General features: G+C 34.5%; 7 protein-coding genes across 7 annotated transcripts; all 7 read right to left on the bottom strand.

Annotated features, from left to right (window-relative positions):
- Positions 1-202: 202 nt before the first annotated feature.
- Positions 203-885, bottom strand: LOC141392909 (histone H3). The gene has a single exon (XM_073965880.1). The coding sequence runs from the start codon at positions 634-636 to the stop codon at positions 226-228; it is 411 nt and encodes a 136-aa protein (XP_073821981.1). The 5' UTR covers positions 637-885; the 3' UTR covers positions 203-225.
- A 2,760-nt stretch (positions 886-3,645) lies between these two features.
- LOC141392317 (histone H2A-like) lies at positions 3,646-4,207 on the bottom strand. Its single transcript, XM_073965268.1, has 2 exons — positions 4,189-4,207; positions 3,646-4,001 (listed from the first exon to the last, which is right to left on the bottom strand). Exons 1-2 carry the CDS (start codon positions 4,205-4,207, stop codon positions 3,646-3,648), a joined length of 375 nt encoding a protein of 124 aa, XP_073821369.1.
- Positions 4,208-5,635: 1,428 nt separating this feature from the next.
- On the bottom strand, positions 5,636-6,386 carry LOC141392908 (histone H1-like). Its single transcript, XM_073965879.1, has one exon. It carries the CDS (start codon positions 6,384-6,386, stop codon positions 5,709-5,711), a length of 678 nt encoding a protein of 225 aa, XP_073821980.1. The 3' UTR covers positions 5,636-5,708.
- Positions 6,387-13,737: 7,351 nt separating this feature from the next.
- Positions 13,738-14,420, bottom strand: LOC141392907 (histone H3). Its single transcript, XM_073965878.1, has one exon. It carries the CDS (start codon positions 14,169-14,171, stop codon positions 13,761-13,763), a length of 411 nt encoding a protein of 136 aa, XP_073821979.1. The 5' UTR covers positions 14,172-14,420; the 3' UTR covers positions 13,738-13,760.
- A 2,755-nt stretch (positions 14,421-17,175) lies between these two features.
- On the bottom strand, positions 17,176-17,737 carry LOC141392316 (histone H2A-like). The gene is made up of 2 exons (XM_073965267.1): positions 17,719-17,737; positions 17,176-17,531 (listed from the first exon to the last, which is right to left on the bottom strand). The coding sequence occupies exons 1-2, from the start codon at positions 17,735-17,737 to the stop codon at positions 17,176-17,178; spliced, it is 375 nt and encodes a 124-aa protein (XP_073821368.1).
- Positions 17,738-19,149: 1,412 nt separating this feature from the next.
- LOC141392906 (histone H1-like) lies at positions 19,150-19,900 on the bottom strand. Its single transcript, XM_073965877.1, has one exon. The coding sequence runs from the start codon at positions 19,898-19,900 to the stop codon at positions 19,223-19,225; it is 678 nt and encodes a 225-aa protein (XP_073821978.1). The 3' UTR covers positions 19,150-19,222.
- Positions 19,901-21,915: 2,015 nt separating this feature from the next.
- On the bottom strand, positions 21,916-22,326 carry LOC141392315 (histone H3). The gene has a single exon (XM_073965266.1). It carries the CDS (start codon positions 22,324-22,326, stop codon positions 21,916-21,918), a length of 411 nt encoding a protein of 136 aa, XP_073821367.1.
- Positions 22,327-25,162: the final 2,836 nt, after the last annotated feature.

Below are 25,162 nucleotides of genomic sequence, written 5' to 3'. Positions count from 1 at the left end.
AATTTTTACTGACGCCGTCAAATATGACTCATACAAGAAAATGTTCAAATATTCCTAAAATCAGCCTCAAAAATAAAAAAAAAAACAAAGAAAAATATTTATTTAAAATGTTAAAAATGCTAAATAGTTTGATGAAAAAATAATCTCTTTTTTATAAATTTTTTGTGGTCCTGAAAAGGACCGATTGTTTTGTTGTAAAAAATATGTTTTTAAAACGTCAAGAATTTAAGCACGTTCTCCACGGATACGTCTGGCCAATTGAATATCTTTAGGCATGATGGTGACACGTTTAGCATGGATGGCGCACAAGTTAGTATCTTCGAAAAGACCGACCAAGTATGCTTCGCTGGCTTCTTGCAAGGCCATAACAGCAGAGCTCTGGAAACGCAAATCAGTTTTGAAATCTTGAGCAATTTCACGAACCAAACGTTGGAAGGGCAATTTGCGGATCAACAATTCAGTACTCTTCTGGTAACGACGGATTTCACGCAAGGCAACAGTACCAGGACGGAAACGATGAGGCTTCTTGACGCCGCCGGTGGCTGGTGCACTCTTACGAGCAGCTTTAGTGGCCAATTGCTTACGAGGAGCCTTTCCACCAGTTGATTTACGGGCAGTTTGCTTAGTACGAGCCATTTTTCACTTTAATTTTTTTCACTTCACTTAGGTATGCACACAAACACTGTTAACACTGTAATAACTGTGCCCAAATACCATATAGCGGTATTTATAGAAAATTTCGAAGAAGCGGCTATGATTAGGGGTGGGTAAAACAGTAAAGACAGCTGTGCGCGCACAAAATGTGTACTCACACATACACAAATACCTATACATTTCATAAAGACTCTTAGTTATTCAAACAGGCCAATTTTTGTATAAATACAACTGAACCTAACTTGGAAAAAACATTCTGTCTTGTGATTTCGTGAAGTGTAAAAGTGAATTAAAAAAAAAGTGAAAAATGACTGGTCGTGGTAAAGGTGGCAAAGGCTTGGGAAAAGGTGGCGCTAAACGTCACCGTAAAGTGTTACGTGATAATATCCAGGGTATTACCAAGCCAGCTATTAGACGTTTGGCTCGCCGTGGTGGTGTAAAACGTATCTCTGGTCTCATCTACGAAGAAACCCGTGGTGTTCTGAAGGTGTTTTTGGAAAACGTTATTCGTGACGCCGTTACATACACCGAACATGCTAAGCGTAAAACCGTCACTGCTATGGATGTCGTCTATGCTTTGAAGAGACAAGGTCGTACTTTGTACGGTTTCGGCGGTTAAATATTTTCTTGACGCTATTTGGAGAATTTTTCTTTTACAACAAAACAATCGGTCCTTTTCAGGACCACAAAAAATATTTAAAAAGAGATATTTTCTTGTTGAAATTACAAAAACATGAAAAAATTTAATAAAATATACCAAAAATAATACTTACCTTAATATATGAAAAATAAAACTAACCATAAAATATTTTCTTTCATATTACTTTTTTCAGTGCATTTTATTTTTTCTTTCATTTTCCAAATTTCATAAAATTTTTCAAATAATCTTCCCTTTTGCCTTCAAAAATGTTTGCCGTCGGTAACTCTGATCATTCCTTTTTCGTAATACACAAAAATGTTCCTTTATTTCCACTAATACATGTTCTACCGGCAACTCTCATTGTTAGGGTAGCTGCTTGCTTGCTTGATGTGTGTATACGCTAGCGTCGCTCTGTGTGTGCGTGTGTTTGTTTGTTCATATAACTAACGCACATCAATGCTATGCCAAGCGAACAATATCTTTGACTGCGATGTTATGTACTTATTTTTTCCTTCAAGTAAAAATTTTTGTTATTTTGTGATGAAATTATTAAAAATTGGTATTAAATTGTTTAAAAGTATAATGAAAATTACCTTTTTTAAAACATTTTCATTAAATTAGTTTGAATTTTGTAAATATTTACTGCGATTTTTCTCAAAATTATATTCCAAAAATTTTTATAGCATCTCTTTTTTCAAAAATTTGGTTATGAATAAATTCTTCTTCTTCTTATGTTTCATGATTTCACATAAAAATATTTTATCTTTTACTTAATCCTCCAAAAAATCACATAATTTTCTAAATTTCTCTCACTTTATGTTGAAATTATTGAAAAATTCTTCTTCTTCTCCTCCTTATGTTTCCCTAAAAAAAAAATATATATTTTTTCTTAAATGTCCAAAAAATCACATAATGATCTAAATTTGTTTTATTTTATGTTCAAATTATTGAAAAATTTATTCTTCTTCTTATTTTTCACTAAAAATAATTTATTTTTTCTTAAATGTCCAAAAAATCACATAATTTTCTAAATTTCTCTCACTTTATGTTGAAATTATTGAGAATTTTCTTCTTCTTCTCGTTTCACTAACTCAAATTTTCTTAAATGACCAAAAAAAAATTACATAGTTTTCTAAATTTCTCTCACTTTAGTTGAAATTATTGAAAATTTTCTTCTTCTTCTTCTTCTTGTTTCACTAAATCACATTTTCTTAAATGACCAAAAAATCACATAATTTTCTAAATTATTAAAAAATGTCTTCTTCTTCTTCCTATGTTTCACTAAAAATATTTTATTTTTTCTCAAACGTCCCAAAAATCACATAAATTCTTTTACTTTATGTTGAAATCATTGAAAATTTTTTCTTCTTCTTCTTCTTCTTCTTCTTATCTTTCACTAAAAATAATTTATTTTTTCTTAAATGTCCACAAAATTCACATAATTATCTTCTATTTTATGTATTTTTTGTTAGTTACTAACAATGATCCTCATTTTATTTCCACAACTCTACTTTTTTCCCTTTGAAAATAAAAATTTTTTCCGTGCGCACTTCATGTTGTCATCACTCTATTACTAACTCTATGCTCTGGAAACATTACTAAAATCGCACATTTCTGCATTTTTTCCTTTCCAAATACAGTTACTTTTTTTCTCCTCAAAATTCGCGGCGGCAGAACACTTTTTCTTAATAATTTACTCTAACAGCCACTACAACAACATCAACAACCATCATCATCGTAAGTAAAGGCATTTGGTTATTCTAACTAACAAACACACAACACCACACACACACACACACACACACACACACATTCATAACAGACATCGTCAACATACGATGAACGAACATTGGCGGCAACATCGATGAACGAATATTGGCGCGAACATCATCGATGAGACGAATGATCTCTTTTTCGCTCTTTCTTACTCTCTCTCTGTCTCTCTATATCTGTCTCGCTATTTCTGTGAAAAACTAAAGCGACACAAAACAAACACAATTCTGCTGGGGGGTAGAAATGAAAAACAGTTACAACAAACGAACATATTTTCTAAGGAAATATGAAAGAAAAAATGTCATTTGCAAATAATCAAGGGTTGTCGTCGATTAAGGAAAATATCATTTTTTGGGCATTTTTATTTTTTCCCTATAAAATGTAAATATAAAATTTTTGGTCATTTTTATTCTTTCCCTATAAAATGTAAATAATGAAAATTAATAGTTTGAATAGATTTTTTCTCTTTTTAAATATTTTTTGTCGTCCTGAAAAGGACGGATTGGTTGAATTTTGTATGGATTTTCTTCTTCTTATACGATGGTCTGTATTTTTTCCATAATACCTTTCGAGATAATTTAGGCTTTCTTTTCGGTCTTCTTGGGCAAGAGAACAGCTTGGATGTTTGGCAATACACCACCTTGGGCAATTGTGACGCCGGACAGCAATTTGTTCAATTCTTCGTCGTTGCGGATGGCCAATTGCAAGTGACGGGGAATGATACGAGTCTTCTTGTTGTCACGGGCAGCATTACCAGCCAATTCCAAAACTTCAGCAGCCAAATATTCCATGACGGCGGCTAAATATACTGGAGCACCGGCACCAACACGTTCAGCATAGTTGCCTTTGCGCAACAAACGATGAATACGACCGACGGGGAATTGAAGACCAGCACGATTTGAACGGGACTTTGCCTTTCCCTTAACTTTGCCACCTTTACCACGACCAGACATTTTCACTTAATATTTTTTTGAACACTTCACTTAGCACTGAAAAAACACAGAATGATGCCGTTACTCGCTTGAACCCCTACTATTTATACTTTTCTCTCGCTCATTTAATACACACACATCGAAAACTGGGGTTGTTTGGCCACTATTCTACACAACAACTGCGATTACCTGAAACATTTGAGCACATAATGCTTGAAATATTCTGTTTGGGTACTGGGTTTTTATCATTTGTGAACAGTGTTTGTGTGATTCAAAAAATTAAAAGTGAAAAATGCCTCCAAAAACCAGTGGTAAAGCAGCAAAGAAGGCCGGCAAAGCCCAAAAGAACATCACCAAGGGCGATAAGTCGAAGAGACGTACCAAGCGTAAGGAGAGTTACGCTATCTACATTTACAAAGTGTTGAAGCAAGTCCATCCTGATACTGGTATTTCGTCAAAGGCCATGAGCATCATGAACAGTTTTGTGAATGACATCTTCGAACGTATTGCCGCCGAAGCCTCTCGTTTGGCCCACTACAACAAGCGCTCTACCATCACCAGTCGGGAAATCCAAACTGCTGTCCGTCTATTGTTGCCCGGTGAATTGGCTAAGCACGCTGTCTCTGAAGGTACCAAGGCTGTTACTAAATACACCAGCTCCAAGTAAATGCCTTGATTTTTTCATATTTCGTCGAAATTCAACCATAAAAGGCCCTTTTCAGGGCCACAAAAAACATTTTAAAAGAGATCAAATTTTTGTCGAAACACTTATTTTCCATTATTTACATTTTTTAAATAAAAAACTTACCAAAATAATTTTAAAATTCTTAAAAAACTCATATTCTAGCAAAAATAATATTTTTCCCATGTATTTACTAAATGACGCCGTCAACTCTTGTTTTGCCGTGGTTCATATTGCTTTTTTGCTTGCTTGGCTACTCTATGTGTGTACAACAACACGCCATCCAATGTATGGGTATGTGTGTGTGCTTGTGCGATGTTACTTTGTATTACCGTCGGCAGTCACCACCATATCGAAAAATGTATAAACGAACAACAAGCATTTTGCCTGTAATACTTCACTACGCCAATGCCAAATATGAAGCGCGAACATTTTTAAGGGGAAATTTGTTTGGTGGTGGCGCAAAAATTAACGGGACATTTTTCAATGGAAAAAATAGAATTAGGGGAAAATAGAATGAGAAATAAAATAGAGTTGCAACATAACTTCATTAGAATAGAAAAACATTCCCGATTAAAATAATCTCCTTTTACCCAGCAAACAATTTTTGCAAAGAGAAAAAAATTATCATTTTTGAAGATTAAATGAAAAATTCCAAAAATATGAAATTAGATGAAAATGACCATAATTAGACAAACAAAAATTAGTCACATTTATTTTATGACCCAGACTAAAATTTTAATCCCTTTGTGGTGTTATTTTGTGGAATGCCCATAATAAAACAGGCTCAATGTTAATTACCTAATAGAAAAAGTAATGAGTGAGGGTAAAATTTTCCTAAAATCAGACACGTGTGTATTTTTCTTATTTATTTAGGTAATAAAACAATAAATAGTAGTAATAATAAATAGTTTGAAATAAAGATTTTCTCTTTTTGAATTTAATTTGTAGCCCTGAAAAGGGCTGTTAGATATTATGCTTTCCAATATCGAAAAATGTTGTCAACAAGTAATCTTTCTGGGAAAAATTACTTCTTGGCGGCGGCTTTCTTGGCAGCTGGCTTCTTTGGTGCGGCGGCTTTTTTGGGTTTAGCAGCTGCTGTTTTTGCCTTGGGTGCCTTTGGTTTGGTGGCAGATGCTTTAGCGGCGGTTTTTGCTGGCTTAGCCTTAACTGTACCGGTTTTCTTGGCAGCCTTAGCCTTTGTTTTGTCAGCCTTCTTCTTCTCAGCGGTCTTTTTGGCGGCAGATGGCTTCTTGGCAGCGGTTTTCTTTTCACCGGCAGCCTTTTTAGGGGCAGCCTTCTTCTTCTTCTCAGCAGCTGGGGCCTTCTTCTTCTTTTCAGCAGTCTTTGCTTTGGGTTCCTTGGAAGCCGAGGCGGACAATTTGAATGAACCAGAAGCACCCTTACCTTTAGTTTGGATGAGTTTTCCACTGGCAACAGCGCTCTTCAAATACTTCTTGATGAAAGGAGCCAATTTTTGGGCATCAACCTTGTAGGTGCTGGCCAAATATTTCTTGATGGCAGGCAATGATGAACCACCACGTTCCTTCAATGATTTGATGGCGGCGTCAACCATTTGTTGGGTTGGTGGATGAGTAGGGGCAGCTAATGGTTTCTTCGCTTTGGCTGCAGCCTTCTTTGGTGCCTTTTTCTCAACAGCGGCAACTGGGGAGGCGGTGGCTTCAACAACGGCGGCGTCAGACATGATTATTCACTTTTATGTTTATATTTCACTGTAACACAAATACACTCACAAATTTATGTGTACTATTAAATTGTTATTGGCAATTTCAATTCAATTCAATTCAATTTTATTTAGATTCAAATCCTTAAACATTTTCATATGACTTACGTCTAACATTAATTCTTAGGTCTATTTAGCATAAAATTATTTTTCTAAATTTATCTGTATAATACATGTACATAAATACATATGTTGCAGCACGTATGCAACATATCCTTAATACTGAGAAAGTTAAATTAATTAAATTAATTTATTGTTCTCTTATAGACTATTATGCAAGAATATTATTCTTATTCTCCTGAAAAAAGAATCTTAAAAAAGGAGTCTCTAAGCATTTTTATTTTTTGTCTTATTATCTACTTACAAACTAAATAAATATAAATTATTTACATATGTACAGGATGCTTCATCGGCTACTGGGCTGACTGGTAGACGGTGTTGTAAATGTCGAATGTTTTATACCGTCGGTGATAAAACATGAGTTGGTCATTCTCATATAATAGACCTTCCCTATTTAACATTGTAAGGCAATTTGGAGGGTGATAGTTTGCCTCCAAAAGGCCATCTATACTGTTGAAACTGTCAGAAAGGCTGTCAATAACAAGAGTATTTTCGCAATATGCGGACTTTTCGAGAAAGTTGAGAGCGCTCTTCATTAAAAAGACATCAATCCTTTTAAAAGGGGTGTCGTGGTATACTAGGGAGTTGGGTGGCAAACGCCATATTCCATCATCACCTTGTATAGGTTTCAGATCTAGACACGATCTTAGTACTCCTCTCTCCCAGATACGAATTCTCTCCATTTGACTGGAGGAGATTCCGTACCACACAGGGAAGGCGTAGGCCAAGATCGGTCGAATAATTTGTTTATAGATCAGTAGCTTAACCGCGAGGGTAAGACCACCTGATCTGCAAATTATTCGTTGGTACGTCCAAAACAGTTTCTTGGCTTTTCCAAGTATATAGTCTATGTGTCCGACAAACTGGAAGTTGGATGTAAAAACTACCCCTAAGTATTTAAGTCTGTCGGACATACTAATTGCCTGACCCCCAATATCGAGTGTGGCTTCAAATCCCCTAGAGCTAGGGAATAAGTACTTTTTCAGCCCTTTGAAAACTATGCCTTCGCATTTGCTAATGTTCAGACACATCTTCCATTTACAAAAATACCTGTGGAGAACCTGGAGGTATGTATTCAAACGCACGTTTGTATTTGTGGCGTGAGCTCCTGACGCAGCGATGAAAATATCGTCAGCGTATATAAGCAGTAGATCTCCCTCTGGTGGTTGGGGGATGTCGCTTAAGAATATATTAAACAGGACAGGTCCTAAAAGGGAACCCTGCGGGACCCCTGTAAATATGTTTCTAGAGGTTGAGAAAGATTCTCCAACCTTTATTTTGAATTTTCTGGATTTGAGAAAATTTGCTATTATTCTGCAGGTGTTATGACTAAAATTCATTCTCGTCATTTTGTAAACAATGGCATTGTGCCAGACATTGTCAAAGGCACCGGAGAAGTCCAGACTAACCCCAATTGTGATTTGCCTGTTGTTCAGGGCCCTACCCACGTGGTCACCCAGCACAGTGAGTGCATGTGTTGTGGATAGGCCTCTCCTAAAGCCAAATTGGTTATCAGGGAGTAGTTCCCTGTCCTCTAGCTCATTTGAAATATTCCGTAAAATGAAATATTCAAAAAGTTTCCCAAATGCAGATAGGAGACTAATTGGCCTATAACTGTCTGCCTTTGTAGGGTCTTTACCGGGTTTAAGTATGGGTACCGTTATGGCAATTTTCCAAGCGTTTGGAAAATACCCCAAATTTAAACAGTGGTTAAAAATAACGGCAAGAGTCTTCCAAGTCGACCTGTCGGTGGCTTTTAGGACTATCTCGGGGACCCTGTCAGGTCCACTGGATTTGCGATTTGGTCTTCTTTTAACTGCAGAACCTATGTCGTCTAGCGATATAAGCCTGAGTTGTTGTATTGGACTCGGGTTTATGCCGTCCGCTGAACAATATTGGGAAAATTGTATCAGGGGAGACCTGTTGTCATACTCAAGTTCAATGCTATTTATAGTATTGTCTGGAGGTTCCGGTGGTACTTCTCTACCCTGAATCGAGTCGGCAATTGCATTAGCCTTATTATTTTCGAGGGATATACGGACACCGTTATTGTCAATTAGGTCGGGCATAACGTTGCGTTTTATACCCGCAGCGGCCTTGACTTTGCTATATACCCGATCATTCATTTCAATATTATTCAGGAACTTTTTCCATTCTTCGCTTTCATGTTGCGCAATGGCACCCTGAATAATTCTGTCCAGATTTGTTATATCTGCCCTAATAGTGTCAAATCTACCAGGGTTTCCCGTGCGAAAAAGAGTTCGCCTGAGCCGTTTTTTCTGTCTGATAAGGTTCAGAATATCTGGTGGTAGTGGTCTTAAACCCCTGCTACCTGGTCGTATTTTGGGGATTGAGTCTTCCATGGCTCTTTGAAAGATATCTGCCATATTGTCAATTCCTTGGTCAATGTCTGATGTTGTGACATTCCTATCTATAGGCAGAATGCACGATGGCAGTTCTTCTGCTAAGATTCTGTTGAGTCGCCTTTTATTTAAGCGTTTATAGTCGTAGAAAGTTTGAATTTCTCGACGCTCTGGCGTAATCTCAAGGACCTTCATGACTATGGCCAAGTGGTCCGAATTACAATCTGCAGTGCTTAAACCCCTGCCACCGTTATCGTCAATAGTTAGGCCTGGGGAGGCGAAACATATGTCGATATAGGACTGGGACTCTCTGCTAACCCTGGTTGGTCCGTCGGTTGGGATGACTATTAGGTCCGGGCAACCTAGAATAAAGTCATACACCTTTCTACCTTTGGAGCATGTCGTGGCACTACCCCAGCTTATGTGCCTCGCGTTGAGGTCGGCACCCACTAGTACATCGCCGTTTCTGGCGAGAAATCTGAGACATTCGAGATCAGTTGTTCCTAAGGTATCTGTGGGTCTACAATACATGCTCACCAAATGGAGAGATGTCCCATCAGCCCTATACAATCTGATACACGTACTTTCTATAATTCCGGAGTCGATATCGATTTTCTCGCATCTAATGTCGTCCTTAATAAGGATGGCAGTACCGCGACCTGAACCGTCCCCTCTCCTCTGCATAAATGATTTGTACCCCTCCATCTCCAAGTTTTGATGAACAGGCACCATATGCTCCGCTAACATCATCACCTCAGGCCGATGTTCGTTAAGAAACAAGCGTAAGAAATGTTTCTTTCGCCTCGACACTAAAGAGTTGATATTAGCAAATATGCATTTAAGCTGTCTAATCATCGAAACTCAAAGATGTTAGGATGCCAACCATGGCTTTTGCTTGGCTCTCCTTATCTAGACTTCTAATGCCCTTGGAATATTTTCGGACTTTCGTGACGCAGGTAAAGAAATCTTTACCAAAGGTGTTTTTGCAAATCTCGTCGAAAATATCGAACGAGCCCATAGCTGCATTAATTGGTTCCTCCACAGAGTTTACCGGTATTCGTTTTGGTGGAATTTCGTTGGCCTTTTCACCTGAAGTGCTGGCGTACGATTGTCCTGGCTTTACTTTACCACTATTAATTGGAAAAGTATTTCTTCTTCTAGCCTCAACTTTTTTTGTCTTGGCTTCATTAGCCTTGGCAAGGAGAGCCTGCCTTATGGGACATTGACGAGCGTTTGCCGAATGCCCGAACTTGTTACAGTTCACACATTTAAGTGTAAACTCAGGCTGCATTACTATTTTACCCGTCTCTGAATCTTCTATGGGAATCATTTTGGGTTTATAAGTGCCTTTGGGAATATGGCAATTGGCTGGTCCATGGGACTCGCCACACTTAACACACCTATACGGCATACCGCAATTGTTCGATACGTGACCGTATCGTTGGCAATTGCGGCATTGCGTTAGGCCCTTTCTTTTGTCCTTTCTCCAACTGACATTGCAATTTAAGAATTTCTTTACCTTAAATAGTCGATTTATTTCTGACCCCTTCCCAAGATGAATAAGCCATTTTTGAAATCCTAACTTTACAACCCGTTTCACATCGAGTTTTATGTCAAGACTAGCCAGACCTGCTTCTACGTCAACTTGTTCGTAAGTTGAGGTCAGTCTCGACAAAATAACGGATTGTGGAGATTGGTCTTTTGGAGTAAACGTGAAAAATTCTACCCCTTTTTCAACGAAAAGCGCTCTAACTTTCTCATGCTCGTCAGTAGATTCTAGCTTGAAGTATGCCCTTTTCTTGTTTATGACTGATATGGAAAAGTCATCATGCCCTAACATTGCCTTAATGTCATTCGTCATATCTTTAACATTTATATTAAAAGTCAAAATAGATGGAGTTGACTTACCATTTTTTCCATCAGCCGATGAAGCATCCTTGGTGGTTATTATATTCTCCTCAGACGTGTCCATCGTTTCATTCTGGGGAATTATTCTGACTTTACGCCTCGGTTTCTTCTTCTTCTTCTTGTCGTCGCAGTTTGTTGAGACGGCTACATTCTCTACCGTATTACTTGCTGGTGGTACGGTGCTGCTGGATGTTTGTACAGGTGAATTAACAGCAGGAACATCCTTCTTAATTTTTGTCTTCTCTGGAGCTTGGGATGCGCTCCGGACATTAATGCGCGGTGTTGGTACTGGTGGTATGCCCGCTGATTGCTGCTTTGGCTGCGTGACAGTGGCTTCCATCAATACATTGGCATTACCTTGCTTTGATGTGCTGCTCTTGTTGCCTTTCAACAGAGCGATTTCTCCTTCGAGCCGACCGATGTGGCGTTTGTAGCTCGATTCCCGCGAGTGTGCGTATGTGAGTTTTTGGGCCGACTCATCTTGCATGGTTTTGAGTTTAGCAAGTTCGGCATCCAATAGCTCGTTTCTTTTCTCTAACAGCGACATTTTTTGCTGTAGCTGGCTAACGAGAGCCTGTAGTTGTTGGTCACACGGTGAGCCTTTGCGTTTGAACGACGGCCTGTTGTGTGTGACTACCTTCCAGTCAGCTGATGAGTCAGTTGTTTTTTGCTCCATCGGCTCTGCAGTGTTGCTGCTTGAAGCGTTGTTGTCGTTGACTACTGTTGGGCTAGCAGTCACTATGATGGCAGGTGGTTGTCTTCCCGCTGGTTGAGGTTTGCCGGCGGCAGGTAGGTCTGCCGACTGCATGGTGCCGTTGGGAAGAACACGTTCGCCAGTTGAAGAGGTGTTGGAACAAAAATCCTGTCTCGTATGAAGACATCTATTGTGTCCTCTACAGAATTTTTGGCACTTTAACTTTTCACTTTGTATACACAATGTACTTCTTCACTTTTCACTTTGTATTACGATTCACTTTTTGTTCTTATTTTTTATTATTCTTCTTATTGGCAATTTTTAAAAATGGTAGGTACATTGAAAAGTTGAGAAGTGCATAGTAGTCAATAGCTATATTTTTCGAAATATTGTGTGGAATCGTGTTTAACTTTTTACAAAAGTTTTGGTAGAAATTTAATTTTTCTGAGGAGTCTTTGATTATTTTTATAGAAGATATTTTACACATTTCTTGTATAGATATCAGGCCATATTTTAGCGAAAATTTGGTGTAATTTCCGTTATCCGTTTAAGAGTTATAAGCGTTTAACTTCACAGATTGTAAAAATGTTATCACAAATTTGTAACTAAATTTGAAAAAATTATGAATTTTTTCAAAAATATTTTTCCAAATTCTGTTTGAGAATAAAGCCTGATATGTTTACTTTAGGATAAAATTAAAATATTGAAAAATTTTACATTTGCACTATGAAAAAAAAATCAAAATCTTTATGTGTGAATTATGAATTTTTTCAAAAATATTTTTCCAAATTCTGTTTGAGAATAAAGCCTGATATGTTTACTTTAGGATAAAATTAAAATATTGAAAAATTTTACATTTGCACTATGAAAAAAAATCAAAATCTTTATGTGGTCCAAGACGGCAGAAATCCTCTTGTGGGCATATTTTCAATGAAGAAAAGTTTTTCTTCAAAGAAATTTAAAAGCTCAAATCTAATTGAGTTTTATAAACATTTCAGAATCTGTATATTTACACCAAATTATAACATTATTCATAAAAAGTAGTTATTTCTTTGGAAAAGTTAAAAAAATCTTTCCATTACCGTATACCACCTATGGACAAACATTCACTGTCAAAGGTAATATTTTTGAAAATTGGAATATTTTTGCTAAATTAAATGAAAATCGCTCAAAAATTAATTTTTAATAAAACATGAGGACATTTTCGTTAAAATTTAGTAAAAATTTCATCAATTTTTACAAAAAATATTCTTCAAAAATAATAATATCAAGGAAAAAACCATATAGAATTACTGAAGTTTTTCACACGTACTTTTTTTCCTGATTTCATTAAAAATTTAGATATTTATTGCAAAAATGTATAAAATAAAATAAATAAATCCCTTCTCTATGACAATTTAGTAAAAATAATACAAGATTTAAACAACTTTTTTAAAAGAAAATGTTTTTCTAAAATGTAGTATTAGGCCTTTCAAATGGCCAAGAAATATTCGCCACTCTATGTGAGACAATTTTTGATAAATATTTTTAAAAAATAATAATTTTACAAAATTATCGTAAGACTTTACTAAATTAAAAAAAAAAAAAATTAATATATCTGAAAAGAAAAAATTGCATATTTCATTCATCATTATCTGAAAAGAAAAAATAAAACAAAACAGAGAGCATTTTCCGCCAAAAATTTTCAACCATATTGAGTGAGAAATAGTGAGAGCATTATTGCAGAGAACATTTCGCGCCAAATTTATTGAACATATGCCTCGTGGACATTAGTATACACACAAAAAGAAGTTCAATAGAACAAATATTTGTTATGAAGAAAATAATAAGAAGAAGAAACATTGCCTTTAAAGAAGAAATTAATATGGACGATAAAAAGACCAATAGAAAAGAAAGAAGAAGAATAAATGTATATTCTAATAGGAAAATATCACTGACGCCATCAAAAAACACACATAGAAAAGAAAGAGAAAATTGTATTATATTTTTTTCAAGAAGAAGAATAAAATGTGTCTTCTAATGGGAAATTTTTACTGACGCCGTCAAATATGACTCATACAAGAAAATGTTCAAATATTCCTAAAATCAGCCTCAAAAATAAAAAAAAAAACAAAGAAAAATATTTATTTAAAATGTTAAAAATGCTAAATAGTTTGATGAAAAAATAATCTCTTTTTTATAAATTTTTTGTGGTCCTGAAAAGGACCGATTGTTTTGTTGTAAAAAATATGTTTTTAAAACGTCAAGAATTTAAGCACGTTCTCCACGGATACGTCTGGCCAATTGAATATCTTTAGGCATGATGGTGACACGTTTAGCATGGATGGCGCACAAGTTAGTATCTTCGAAAAGACCGACCAAGTATGCTTCGCTGGCTTCTTGCAAGGCCATAACAGCAGAGCTCTGGAAACGCAAATCAGTTTTGAAATCTTGAGCAATTTCACGAACCAAACGTTGGAAGGGCAATTTGCGGATCAACAATTCAGTACTCTTCTGGTAACGACGGATTTCACGCAAGGCAACAGTACCAGGACGGAAACGATGAGGCTTCTTGACGCCGCCGGTGGCTGGTGCACTCTTACGAGCAGCTTTAGTGGCCAATTGCTTACGAGGAGCCTTTCCACCAGTTGATTTACGGGCAGTTTGCTTAGTACGAGCCATTTTTCACTTTAATTTTTTTCACTTCACTTAGGTATGCACACAAACACTGTTAACACTGTAATAACTGTGCCCAAATACCATATAGCGGTATTTATAGAAAATTTCGAAGAAGCGGCTATGATTAGGGGTGGGTAAAACAGTAAAGACAGCTGTGCGCGCACAAAATGTGTACTCACACATACACAAATACCTATACATTTCATAAAGACTCTTAGTTATTCAAACAGGCCAATTTTTGTATAAATACAACTGAACCTAACTTGGAAAAAACATTCTGTCTTGTGATTTCGTGAAGTGTAAAAGTGAATTAAAAAAAAAGTGAAAAATGACTGGTCGTGGTAAAGGTGGCAAAGGCTTGGGAAAAGGTGGCGCTAAACGTCACCGTAAAGTGTTACGTGATAATATCCAGGGTATTACCAAGCCAGCTATTAGACGTTTGGCTCGCCGTGGTGGTGTAAAACGTATCTCTGGTCTCATCTACGAAGAAACCCGTGGTGTTCTGAAGGTGTTTTTGGAAAACGTTATTCGTGACGCCGTTACATACACCGAACATGCTAAGCGTAAAACCGTCACTGCTATGGATGTCGTCTATGCTTTGAAGAGACAAGGTCGTACTTTGTACGGTTTCGGCGGTTAAATATTTTCTTGACGCTATTTGGAGAATTTTTCTTTTACAACAAAACAATCGGTCCTTTTCAGGACCACAAAAAATATTTAAAAAGAGATATTTTCTTGTTGAAAATTACAAAAACATGAAAAAATTTAATAAAATATACCAAAAATAATACTTACCTTAATATATGAAAAATAAAACTAACCATAAAATATTTTCTTTCATATTACTTTTTTCAGTGCATTTTATTTTTTCTTTCATTTTCCAAATTTCATAAAATTTTTCAAATAATCTTCCCTTTTGCCTTCAAAAATGTTTGCCGTCGGTAACTCTGATCATTCCTTTTTCGTAATACACAAAAATGTTCCTTTATTTCCACTAATACATGTTCTACCGGCAACTCTCATTGTTAGGGTAGCTGCTTGCTTGCTTGATGTGTGTATACGCTAGCGTCGCTCTGTGTGTGCGTGTGTTTGTTTGTTCATATAACTAACGCACATCAATGCTATGCCAAGCGAACAATATCTTTGACTGCGATGTTATGTACTTATTTTTTCCTTCAAGTAAAAATTTTTGTTATTTTGTGATGAAATTATTAAAAATTGGTATTAAATTGTTTAAAAGTATAATGAAAATTACCTTTTTTAAAACATTTTCATTAAATTAGTTTGAATTTTGTAAATATTTACTGCGATTTTTCTCAAAATTATATTCCAAAAATTTTTATAGCATCTCTTTTTTCAAAAATTTGGTTATGAATAAATTCTTCTTCTTCTTATGTTTCATGATTTCACATAAAAATATTTTATCTTTTACTTAATCCTCCAAAAAATCACATAATTTTCTAAATTTCTCTCACTTTATGTTGAAATTATTGAAAAATTCTTCTTCTTCTCCTCCTTATGTTTCCCTAAAAAAAAAATATATATTTTTTCTTAAATGTCCAAAAAATCACATAATGATCTAAATTTGTTTTATTTTATGTTCAAATTATTGAAAAATTTATTCTTCTTCTTATTTTTCACTAAAAATAATTTATTTTTTCTTAAATGTCCAAAAAATCACATAATTTTCTAAATTTCTCTCACTTTATGTTGAAATTATTGAGAATTTTCTTCTTCTTCTCGTTTCACTAACTCAAATTTTCTTAAATGACCAAAAAAAAATTACATAGTTTTCTAAATTTCTCTCACTTTAGTTGAAATTATTGAAAATTTTCTTCTTCTTCTTCTTCTTGTTTCACTAAATCACATTTTCTTAAATGACCAAAAAATCACATAATTTTCTAAATTATTAAAAAATGTCTTCTTCTTCTTCCTATGTTTCACTAAAAGTATTTTATTTTTTCTCAAACGTCCCAAAAATCACATAAATTCTTTTACTTTATGTTGAAATCATTGAAAATTTTTTCTTCTTCTTCTTCTTCTTATCTTTCACTAAAAATAATTTATTTTTTCTTAAATGTCCACAAAATTCACATAATTATCTTCTATTTTATGTATTTTTTGTTAGTTACTAACAATGATCCTCATTTTATTTCCACAACTCTACTTTTTTCCCTTTGAAAATAAAAATTTTTTCCGTGCGCACTTCATGTTGTCATCACTCTATTACTAACTCTATGCTCTGGAAACATTACTAAAATCGCACATTTCTGCATTTTTTCCTTTCCAAATACAGTTACTTTTTTTCTCCTCAAAATTCGCGGCGGCAGAACACTTTTTCTTAATAATTTACTCTAACAGCCACTACAACAACATCAACAACCATCATCATCGTAAGTAAAGGCATTTGGTTATTCTAACTAACAAACACACAACACCACACACACACACACACACACACACACACATTCATAACAGACATCGTCAACATACGATGAACGAACATTGGCGGCAACATCGATGAACGAATATTGGCGCGAACATCATCGATGAGACGAATGATCTCTTTTTCGCTCTTTCTTACTCTCTCTCTGTCTCTCTATATCTGTCTCGCTATTTCTGTGAAAAACTAAAGCGACACAAAACAAACACAATTCTGCTGGGGGGTAGAAATGAAAAACAGTTACAACAAACGAACATATTTTCTAAGGAAATATGAAAGAAAAAATGTCATTTGCAAATAATCAAGGGTTGTCGTCGATTAAGGAAAATATCATTTTTTGGGCATTTTTATTTTTTCCCTATAAAATGTAAATATAAAATTTTTGGTCATTTTTATTCTTTCCCTATAAAATGTAAATAATGAAAATTAATAGTTTGAATAGATTTTTTCTCTTTTTAAATATTTTTTGTCGTCCTGAAAAGGACGGATTGGTTGAATTTTGTATGGATTTTCTTCTTCTTATACGATGGTCTGTATTTTTTCCATAATACCTTTCGAGATAATTTAGGCTTTCTTTTCGGTCTTCTTGGGCAAGAGAACAGCTTGGATGTTTGGCAATACACCACCTTGGGCAATTGTGACGCCGGACAGCAATTTGTTCAATTCTTCGTCGTTGCGGATGGCCAATTGCAAGTGACGGGGAATGATACGAGTCTTCTTGTTGTCACGGGCAGCATTACCAGCCAATTCCAAAACTTCAGCAGCCAAATATTCCATGACGGCGGCTAAATATACTGGAGCACCGGCACCAACACGTTCAGCATAGTTGCCTTTGCGCAACAAACGATGAATACGACCGACGGGGAATTGAAGACCAGCACGATTTGAACGGGACTTTGCCTTTCCCTTAACTTTGCCACCTTTACCACGACCAGACATTTTCACTTAATATTTTTTTGAACACTTCACTTAGCACTGAAAAAACACAGAATGATGCCGTTACTCGCTTGAACCCCTACTATTTATACTTTTCTCTCGCTCATTTAATACACACACATCGAAAACTGGGGTTGTTTGGCCACTATTCTACACAACAACTGCGATTACCTGAAACATTTGAGCACATAATGCTTGAAATATTCTGTTTGGGTACTGGGTTTTTATCATTTGTGAACAGTGTTTGTGTGATTCAAAAAATTAAAAGTGAAAAATGCCTCCAAAAACCAGTGGTAAAGCAGCAAAGAAGGCCGGCAAAGCCCAAAAGAACATCACCAAGGGCGATAAGTCGAAGAGACGTACCAAGCGTAAGGAGAGTTACGCTATCTACATTTACAAAGTGTTGAAGCAAGTCCATCCTGATACTGGTATTTCGTCAAAGGCCATGAGCATCATGAACAGTTTTGTGAATGACATCTTCGAACGTATTGCCGCCGAAGCCTCTCGTTTGGCCCACTACAACAAGCGCTCTACCATCACCAGTCGGGAAATCCAAACTGCTGTCCGTCTATTGTTGCCCGGTGAATTGGCTAAGCACGCTGTCTCTGAAGGTACCAAGGCTGTTACTAAATACACCAGCTCCAAGTAAATGCCTTGATTTTTTCATATTTCGTCGAAATTCAACCATAAAAGGCCCTTTTCAGGGCCACAAAAAACATTTTAAAAGAGATCAAATTTTTGTCGAAACACTTATTTTCCATTATTTACATTTTTTAAATAAAAAACTTACCAAAATAATTTTAAAATTCTTAAAAAACTCATATTCTAGCAAAAATAATATTTTTCCCATGTATTTACTAAATGACGCCGTCAACTCTTGTTTTGCCGTGGTTCATATTGCTTTTTTGCTTGCTTGGCTACTCTATGTGTGTACAACAACACGCCATCCAATGTATGGGTATGTGTGTGTGCTTGTGCGATGTTACTTTGTATTACCGTCGGCAGTCACCACCATATCGAAAAATGTATAAACGAACAACAAGCATTTTGCCTGTAATACTTCACTACGCCAATGCCAAATATGAAGCGCGAACATTTTTAAGGGGAAATTTGTTTGGTGGTGGCGCAAAAATTAACGGGACATTTTTCAATGGAAAAAATAGAATGAGAAATAAAATAGAGTTGCAACATAACTTCATTAGAATAGAAAAACATTCCCGATTAAAATAATCTCCTTTTACCCAGCAAACAATTTTTGCAAAGAGAAAAAAATTATCATTTTTGAAGATTAAATGAAAAATTCCAAAAATATGAAATTAGATGAAAATGACCATAATTAGACAAACAAAAATTAGTCACATTTATTTTATGACCCAGACTAAAATTTTAATCCCTTTGTGGTGTTATTTTGTGGAATGCCCATAATAAAACAGGCTCAATGTTAATTACCTAATAGAAAAAGTAATGAGTGAGGGTAAAATTTTCCTAAAATCAGACACGTGTGTATTTTTCTTATTTATTTAGGTAATAAAACAATAAATAGTAGTAATAATAAATAGTTTGAAATAAAGATTTTCTCTTTTTGAATTTAATTTGTAGCCCTGAAAAGGGCTGTTAGATATTATGCTTTCCAATATCGAAAAATGTTGTCAACAAGTAATCTTTCTGGGAAAAATTACTTCTTGGCGGCGGCTTTCTTGGCAGCTGGCTTCTTTGGTGCGGCGGCTTTTTTGGGTTTAGCAGCTGCTGTTTTTGCCTTGGGTGCCTTTGGTTTGGTGGCAGATGCTTTAGCGGCGGTTTTTGCTGGCTTAGCCTTAACTGTACCGGTTTTCTTGGCAGCCTTAGCCTTTGTTTTGTCAGCCTTCTTCTTCTCAGCGGTCTTTTTGGCGGCAGATGGCTTCTTGGCAGCGGTTTTCTTTTCACCGGCAGCCTTTTTAGGGGCAGCCTTCTTCTTCTTCTCAGCAGCTGGGGCCTTCTTCTTCTTTTCAGCAGTCTTTGCTTTGGGTTCCTTGGAAGCCGAGGCGGACAATTTGAATGAACCAGAAGCACCCTTACCTTTAGTTTGGATGAGTTTTCCACTGGCAACAGCGCTCTTCAAATACTTCTTGATGAAAGGAGCCAATTTTTGGGCATCAACCTTGTAGGTGCTGGCCAAATATTTCTTGATGGCAGGCAATGATGAACCACCACGTTCCTTCAATGATTTGATGGCGGCGTCAACCATTTGTTGGGTTGGTGGATGAGTAGGGGCAGCTAATGGTTTCTTCGCTTTGGCTGCAGCCTTCTTTGGTGCCTTTTTCTCAACAGCGGCAACTGGGGAGGCGGTGGCTTCAACAACGGCGGCGTCAGACATGATTATTCAATTTTATGTTTATATTTCACTGTAACACAAATACACTCACAAATTTATGTGTACTATTAAATTGTTATTGGCAATTTTTAAAAATGGTAGGTACATTGAAAAGTTGAGAAGTGCATAGTAGTCAATAGCTATATTTTTCGAAATATTGTGTGGAATCGTGTTTAACTTTTTACAAAAGTTTTGGTAGAAATTTAATTTTTCTGAGGAGTCTTTGATTATTTTTATAGAAGATATTTTACACATTTCTTGTATAGATATCAGGCCATATTTTAGCGAAAATTTGGTGTAATTTCCGTTATCCGTTTAAGAGTTATAAGCGTTTAACTTCACAGATTGTAAAAATGTTATCACAAATTTGTAACTAAATTTGAAAAAATTATGAATTTTTTCAAAAATATTTTTCCAAATTCTGTTTGAGAATAAAGCCTGATATGTTTACTTTAGGATAAAATTAAAATATTGAAAAATTTTACATTTGCACTATGAAAAAAAATCAAAATCTTTATGTGTGAATTATGAATTTTTTCAAAAATATTTTTCCAAATTCTGTTTGAGAATAAAGCCTGATATGTTTACTTTAGGATAAAATTAAAATATTGAAAAATTTTACATTTGCACTATGAAAAAAAAATCAAAATCTTTATGTGGTCCAAGACGGCAGAAATCCTCTTGTGGGCATATTTTCAATGAAGAAAAGTTTTTCTTCAAAGAAATTTAAAAGCTCAAATCTAATTGAGTTTTATAAACATTTCAGAATCTGTATATTTACACCAAATTATAACATTATTCATAAAAAGTAGTTATTTCTTTGGAAAAGTTAAAAAAATCTTTCCATTACCGTATACCACCTATGGACAAACATTCACTGTCAAAGGTAATATTTTTGAAAATTGGAATATTTTTGCTAAATTAAATGAAAATCGCTCAAAAATTAATTTTTAATAAAACATGAGGACATTTTCGTTAAAATTTAGTAAAAATTTCATCAATTTTTACAAAAAATATTCTTCAAAAATAATAATATCAAGGAAAAAACCATATAGAATTACTGAAGTTTTTCACACGTACTTTTTTTCCTGATTTCATTAAAAATTTAGATATTTATTGCAAAAATGTATAAAATAAAATAAATAAATCCCTTCTCTATGACAATTTAGTAAAAATAATACAAGATTTAAACAACTTTTTTAAAAGAAAATGTTTTTCTAAAATGTAGTATTAGGCCTTTCAAATGGCCAAGAAATATTCGCCACTCTATGTGAGACAATTTTTGATAAATATTTTTAAAAAATAATAATTTTACAAAATTATCGTAAGACTTTACTAAATTAAAAAAAAAAAAAATTAATATATCTGAAAAGAAAAAATTGCATATTTCATTCATCATTATCTGAAAAGAAAAAATAAAACAAAACAGAGAGCATTTTCCGCCAAAAATTTTCAACCATATTGAGTGAGAAATAGTGAGAGCATTATTGCAGAGAACATTTCGCGCCAAATTTATTGAACATATGCCTCGTGGACATTAGTATACACACAAAAAGAAGTTCAATAGAACAAATATTTGTTATGAAGAAAATAATAAGAAGAAGAAACATTGCCTTTAAAGAAGAAATTAATATGGACGATAAAAAGACCAATAGAAAAGAAAGAAGAAGAATAAATGTATATTCTAATAGGAAAATATCACTGACGCCATCAAAAAACACACATAGAAAAGAAAGAGAAAATTGTATTATATTTTTTTCAAGAAGAAGAATAAAATGTGTCTTCTAATGGGAAATTTTTACTGACGCCGTCAAATATGACTCATACAAGAAAATGTTCAAATATTCCTAAAATCAGCCTCAAAAATAAAAAAAAAAACAAAGAAAAATATTTATTTAAAATGTTAAAAATGCTAAATAGTTTGATGAAAAAATAATCTCTTTTTTATAAATTTTTTGTGGTCCTGAAAAGGACCGATTGTTTTGTTGTAAAAAATATGTTTTTAAAACGTCAAGAATTTAAGCACGTTCTCCACGGATACGTCTGGCCAATTGAATATCTTTAGGCATGATGGTGACACGTTTAGCATGGATGGCGCACAAGTTAGTATCTTCGAAAAGACCGACCAAGTATGCTTCGCTGGCTTCTTGCAAGGCCATAACAGCAGAGCTCTGGAAACGCAAATCAGTTTTGAAATCTTGAGCAATTTCACGAACCAAACGTTGGAAGGGCAATTTGCGGATCAACAATTCAGTACTCTTCTGGTAACGACGGATTTCACGCAAGGCAACAGTACCAGGACGGAAACGATGAGGCTTCTTGACGCCGCCGGTGGCTGGTGCACTCTTACGAGCAGCTTTAGTGGCCAATTGCTTACGAGGAGCCTTTCCACCAGTTGATTTACGGGCAGTTTGCTTAGTACGAGCCATTTTTCACTTTAATTTTTTTCACTTCACTTAGGTATGCACACAAACACTGTTAACACTGTAATAACTGTGCCCAAATACCATATAGCGGTATTTATAGAAAATTTCGAAGAAGCGGCTATGATTAGGGGTGGGTAAAACAGTAAAGACAGCTGTGCGCGCACAAAATGTGTACTCACACATACACAAATACCTATACATTTCATAAAGACTCTTAGTTATTCAAACAGGCCAATTTTTGTATAAATACAACTGAACCTAACTTGGAAAAAACATTCTGTCTTGTGATTTCGTGAAGTGTAAAAGTGAATTAAAAAAAAAGTGAAAAATGACTGGTCGTGGTAAAGGTGGCAAAGGCTTGGGAAAAGGTGGCGCTAAACGTCACCGTAAAGTGTTACGTGATAATATCCAGGGTATTACCAAGCCAGCTATTAGACGTTTGGCTCGCCGTGGTGGTGTAAAACGTATCTCTGGTCTCATCTACGAAGAAACCCGTGGTGTTCTGAAGGTGTTTTTGGAAAACGTTATTCGTGACGCCGTTACATACACCGAACATGCTAAGCGTAAAACCGTCACTGCTATGGATGTCGTCTATGCTTTGAAGAGACAAGGTCGTACTTTGTACGGTTTCGGCGGTTAAATATTTTCTTGACGCTATTTGGAGAATTTTTCTTTTACAACAAAACAATCGGTCCTTTTCAGGACCACAAAAAATATTTAAAAAGAGATATTTTCTTGTTGAAAATTACAAAAACATGAAAAAATTTAATAAAATATACCAAAAATAATACTTACCTTAATATATGAAAAATAAAACTAACCATAAAATATTTTCTTTCATATTACTTTTTTCAGTGCATTTTATTTTTTCTTTCATTTTCCAAATTTCATAAAATTTTTCAAATAATCTTCCCTTTTGCCTTCAAAAATGTTTGCCGTCGGTAACTCTGATCATTCCTTTTTCGTAATACACAAAAATGTTCCTTTATTTCCACTAATACATGTTCTACCGGCAACTCTCATTGTTAGGGTAGCTGCTTGCTTGCTTGATGTGTGTATACGCTAGCGTCGCTCTGTGTGTGCGTGTGTTTGTTTGTTCATATAACTAACGCACATCAATGCTATGCCAAGCGAACAATATCTTTGACTGCGATGTTATGTACTTATTTTTTCCTTCAAGTAAAAATTTTTGTTATTTTGTGATGAAATTATTAAAAATTGGTATTAAATTGTTTAAAAGTATAATGAAAATTACCTTTTTTAAAACATTTTCATTAAATTAGTTTGAATTTTGTAAATATTTACTGCGATTTTTCTCAAAATTATATTCCAAAAATTTTTATAGCATCTCTTTTTTCAAAAATTTGGTTATGAATAAATTCTTCTTCTTCTTATGTTTCATGATTTCACATAAAAATATTTTATCTTTTACTTAATCCTCCAAAAAATCACATAATTTTCTAAATTTCTCTCACTTTATGTTGAAATTATTGAAAAATTCTTCTTCTTCTCCTCCTTATGTTTCCCTAAAAAAAAAATATATATTTTTTCTTAAATGTCCAAAAAATCACATAATGATCTAAATTTGTTTTATTTTATGTTCAAATTATTGAAAAATTTATTCTTCTTCTTATTTTTCACTAAAAATAATTTATTTTTTCTTAAATGTCCAAAAAATCACATAATTTTCTAAATTTCTCTCACTTTATGTTGAAATTATTGAGAATTTTCTTCTTCTTCTCGTTTCACTAACTCAAATTTTCTTAAATGACCAAAAAAAAATTACATAGTTTTCTAAATTTCTCTCACTTTAGTTGAAATTATTGAAAATTTTCTTCTTCTTCTTCTTCTTGTTTCACTAAATCACATTTTCTTAAATGACCAAAAAATCACATAATTTTCTAAATTATTAAAAAATGTCTTCTTCTTCTTCCTATGTTTCACTAAAAATATTTTATTTTTTCTCAAACGTCCCAAAAATCACATAAATTCTTTTACTTTATGTTGAAATCATTGAAAATTTTTTCTTCTTCTTCTTCTTCTTCTTATCTTTCACTAAAAATAATTTATTTTTTCTTAAATGTCCACAAAATTCACATAATTATCTTCTATTTTATGTATTTTTTGTTAGTTACTAACAATGATCCTCATTTTATTTCCACAACTCTACTTTTTTCCCTTTGAAAATAAAAATTTTTTCCGTGCGCACTTCATGTTGTCATCACTCTATTACTAACTCTATGCTCTGGAAACATTACTAAAATCGCACATTTCTGCATTTTTTCCTTTCCAAATACAGTTACTTTTTTTCTCCTCAAAATTCGCGGCGGCAGAACACTTTTTCTTAATAATTTACTCTAACAGCCACTACAACAACATCAACAACCATCATCATCGTAAGTAAAGGCATTTGGTTATTCTAACTAACAAACACACAACACCACACACACACACACACACACACACACACATTCATAACAGACATCGTCAACATACGATGAACGAACATTGGCGGCAACATCGATGAACGAATATTGGCGCGAACATCATCGATGAGACGAATGATCTCTTTTTCGCTCTTTCTTACTCTCTCTCTGTCTCTCTATATCTGTCTCGCTATTTCTGTGAAAAACTAAAGCGACACAAAACAAACACAATTCTGCTGGGGGGTAGAAATGAAAAACAGTTACAACAAACGAACATATTTTCTAAGGAAATATGAAAGAAAAAATGTCATTTGCAAATAATCAAGGGTTGTCGTCGATTAAGGAAAATATCATTTTTTGGGCATTTTTATTTTTTCCCTATAAAATGTAAATATAAAATTTTTGGTCATTTT

The sequence above is a fragment of the Musca autumnalis genome, unplaced genomic scaffold (assembly GCF_047663935.1).
Source record: "Musca autumnalis isolate F117 unplaced genomic scaffold, ASM4766393v1 scaffold_2, whole genome shotgun sequence".
Lineage (NCBI taxonomy): Eukaryota > Metazoa > Arthropoda > Insecta > Diptera > Muscidae > Musca > Musca autumnalis.
This window is presented reverse-complemented; position numbering and strand designations above follow the sequence as displayed.

What these genes read in the sequence shown, in the direction of transcription:
- LOC141392906 (XM_073965877.1), bottom strand. Translation starts at nt 19,900, where the DNA reads ATGTCTGACGCCGCCGTTGTTGAAGCCACCGCCTCCCCAGTTGCCGCT.
- LOC141392909 (XM_073965880.1), bottom strand. Translation starts at nt 636, where the DNA reads ATGGCTCGTACTAAGCAAACTGCCCGTAAATCAACTGGTGGAAAGGCT.
- LOC141392908 (XM_073965879.1), bottom strand. Translation starts at nt 6,386, where the DNA reads ATGTCTGACGCCGCCGTTGTTGAAGCCACCGCCTCCCCAGTTGCCGCT.
- LOC141392315 (XM_073965266.1), bottom strand. Translation starts at nt 22,326, where the DNA reads ATGGCTCGTACTAAGCAAACTGCCCGTAAATCAACTGGTGGAAAGGCT.
- LOC141392907 (XM_073965878.1), bottom strand. Translation starts at nt 14,171, where the DNA reads ATGGCTCGTACTAAGCAAACTGCCCGTAAATCAACTGGTGGAAAGGCT.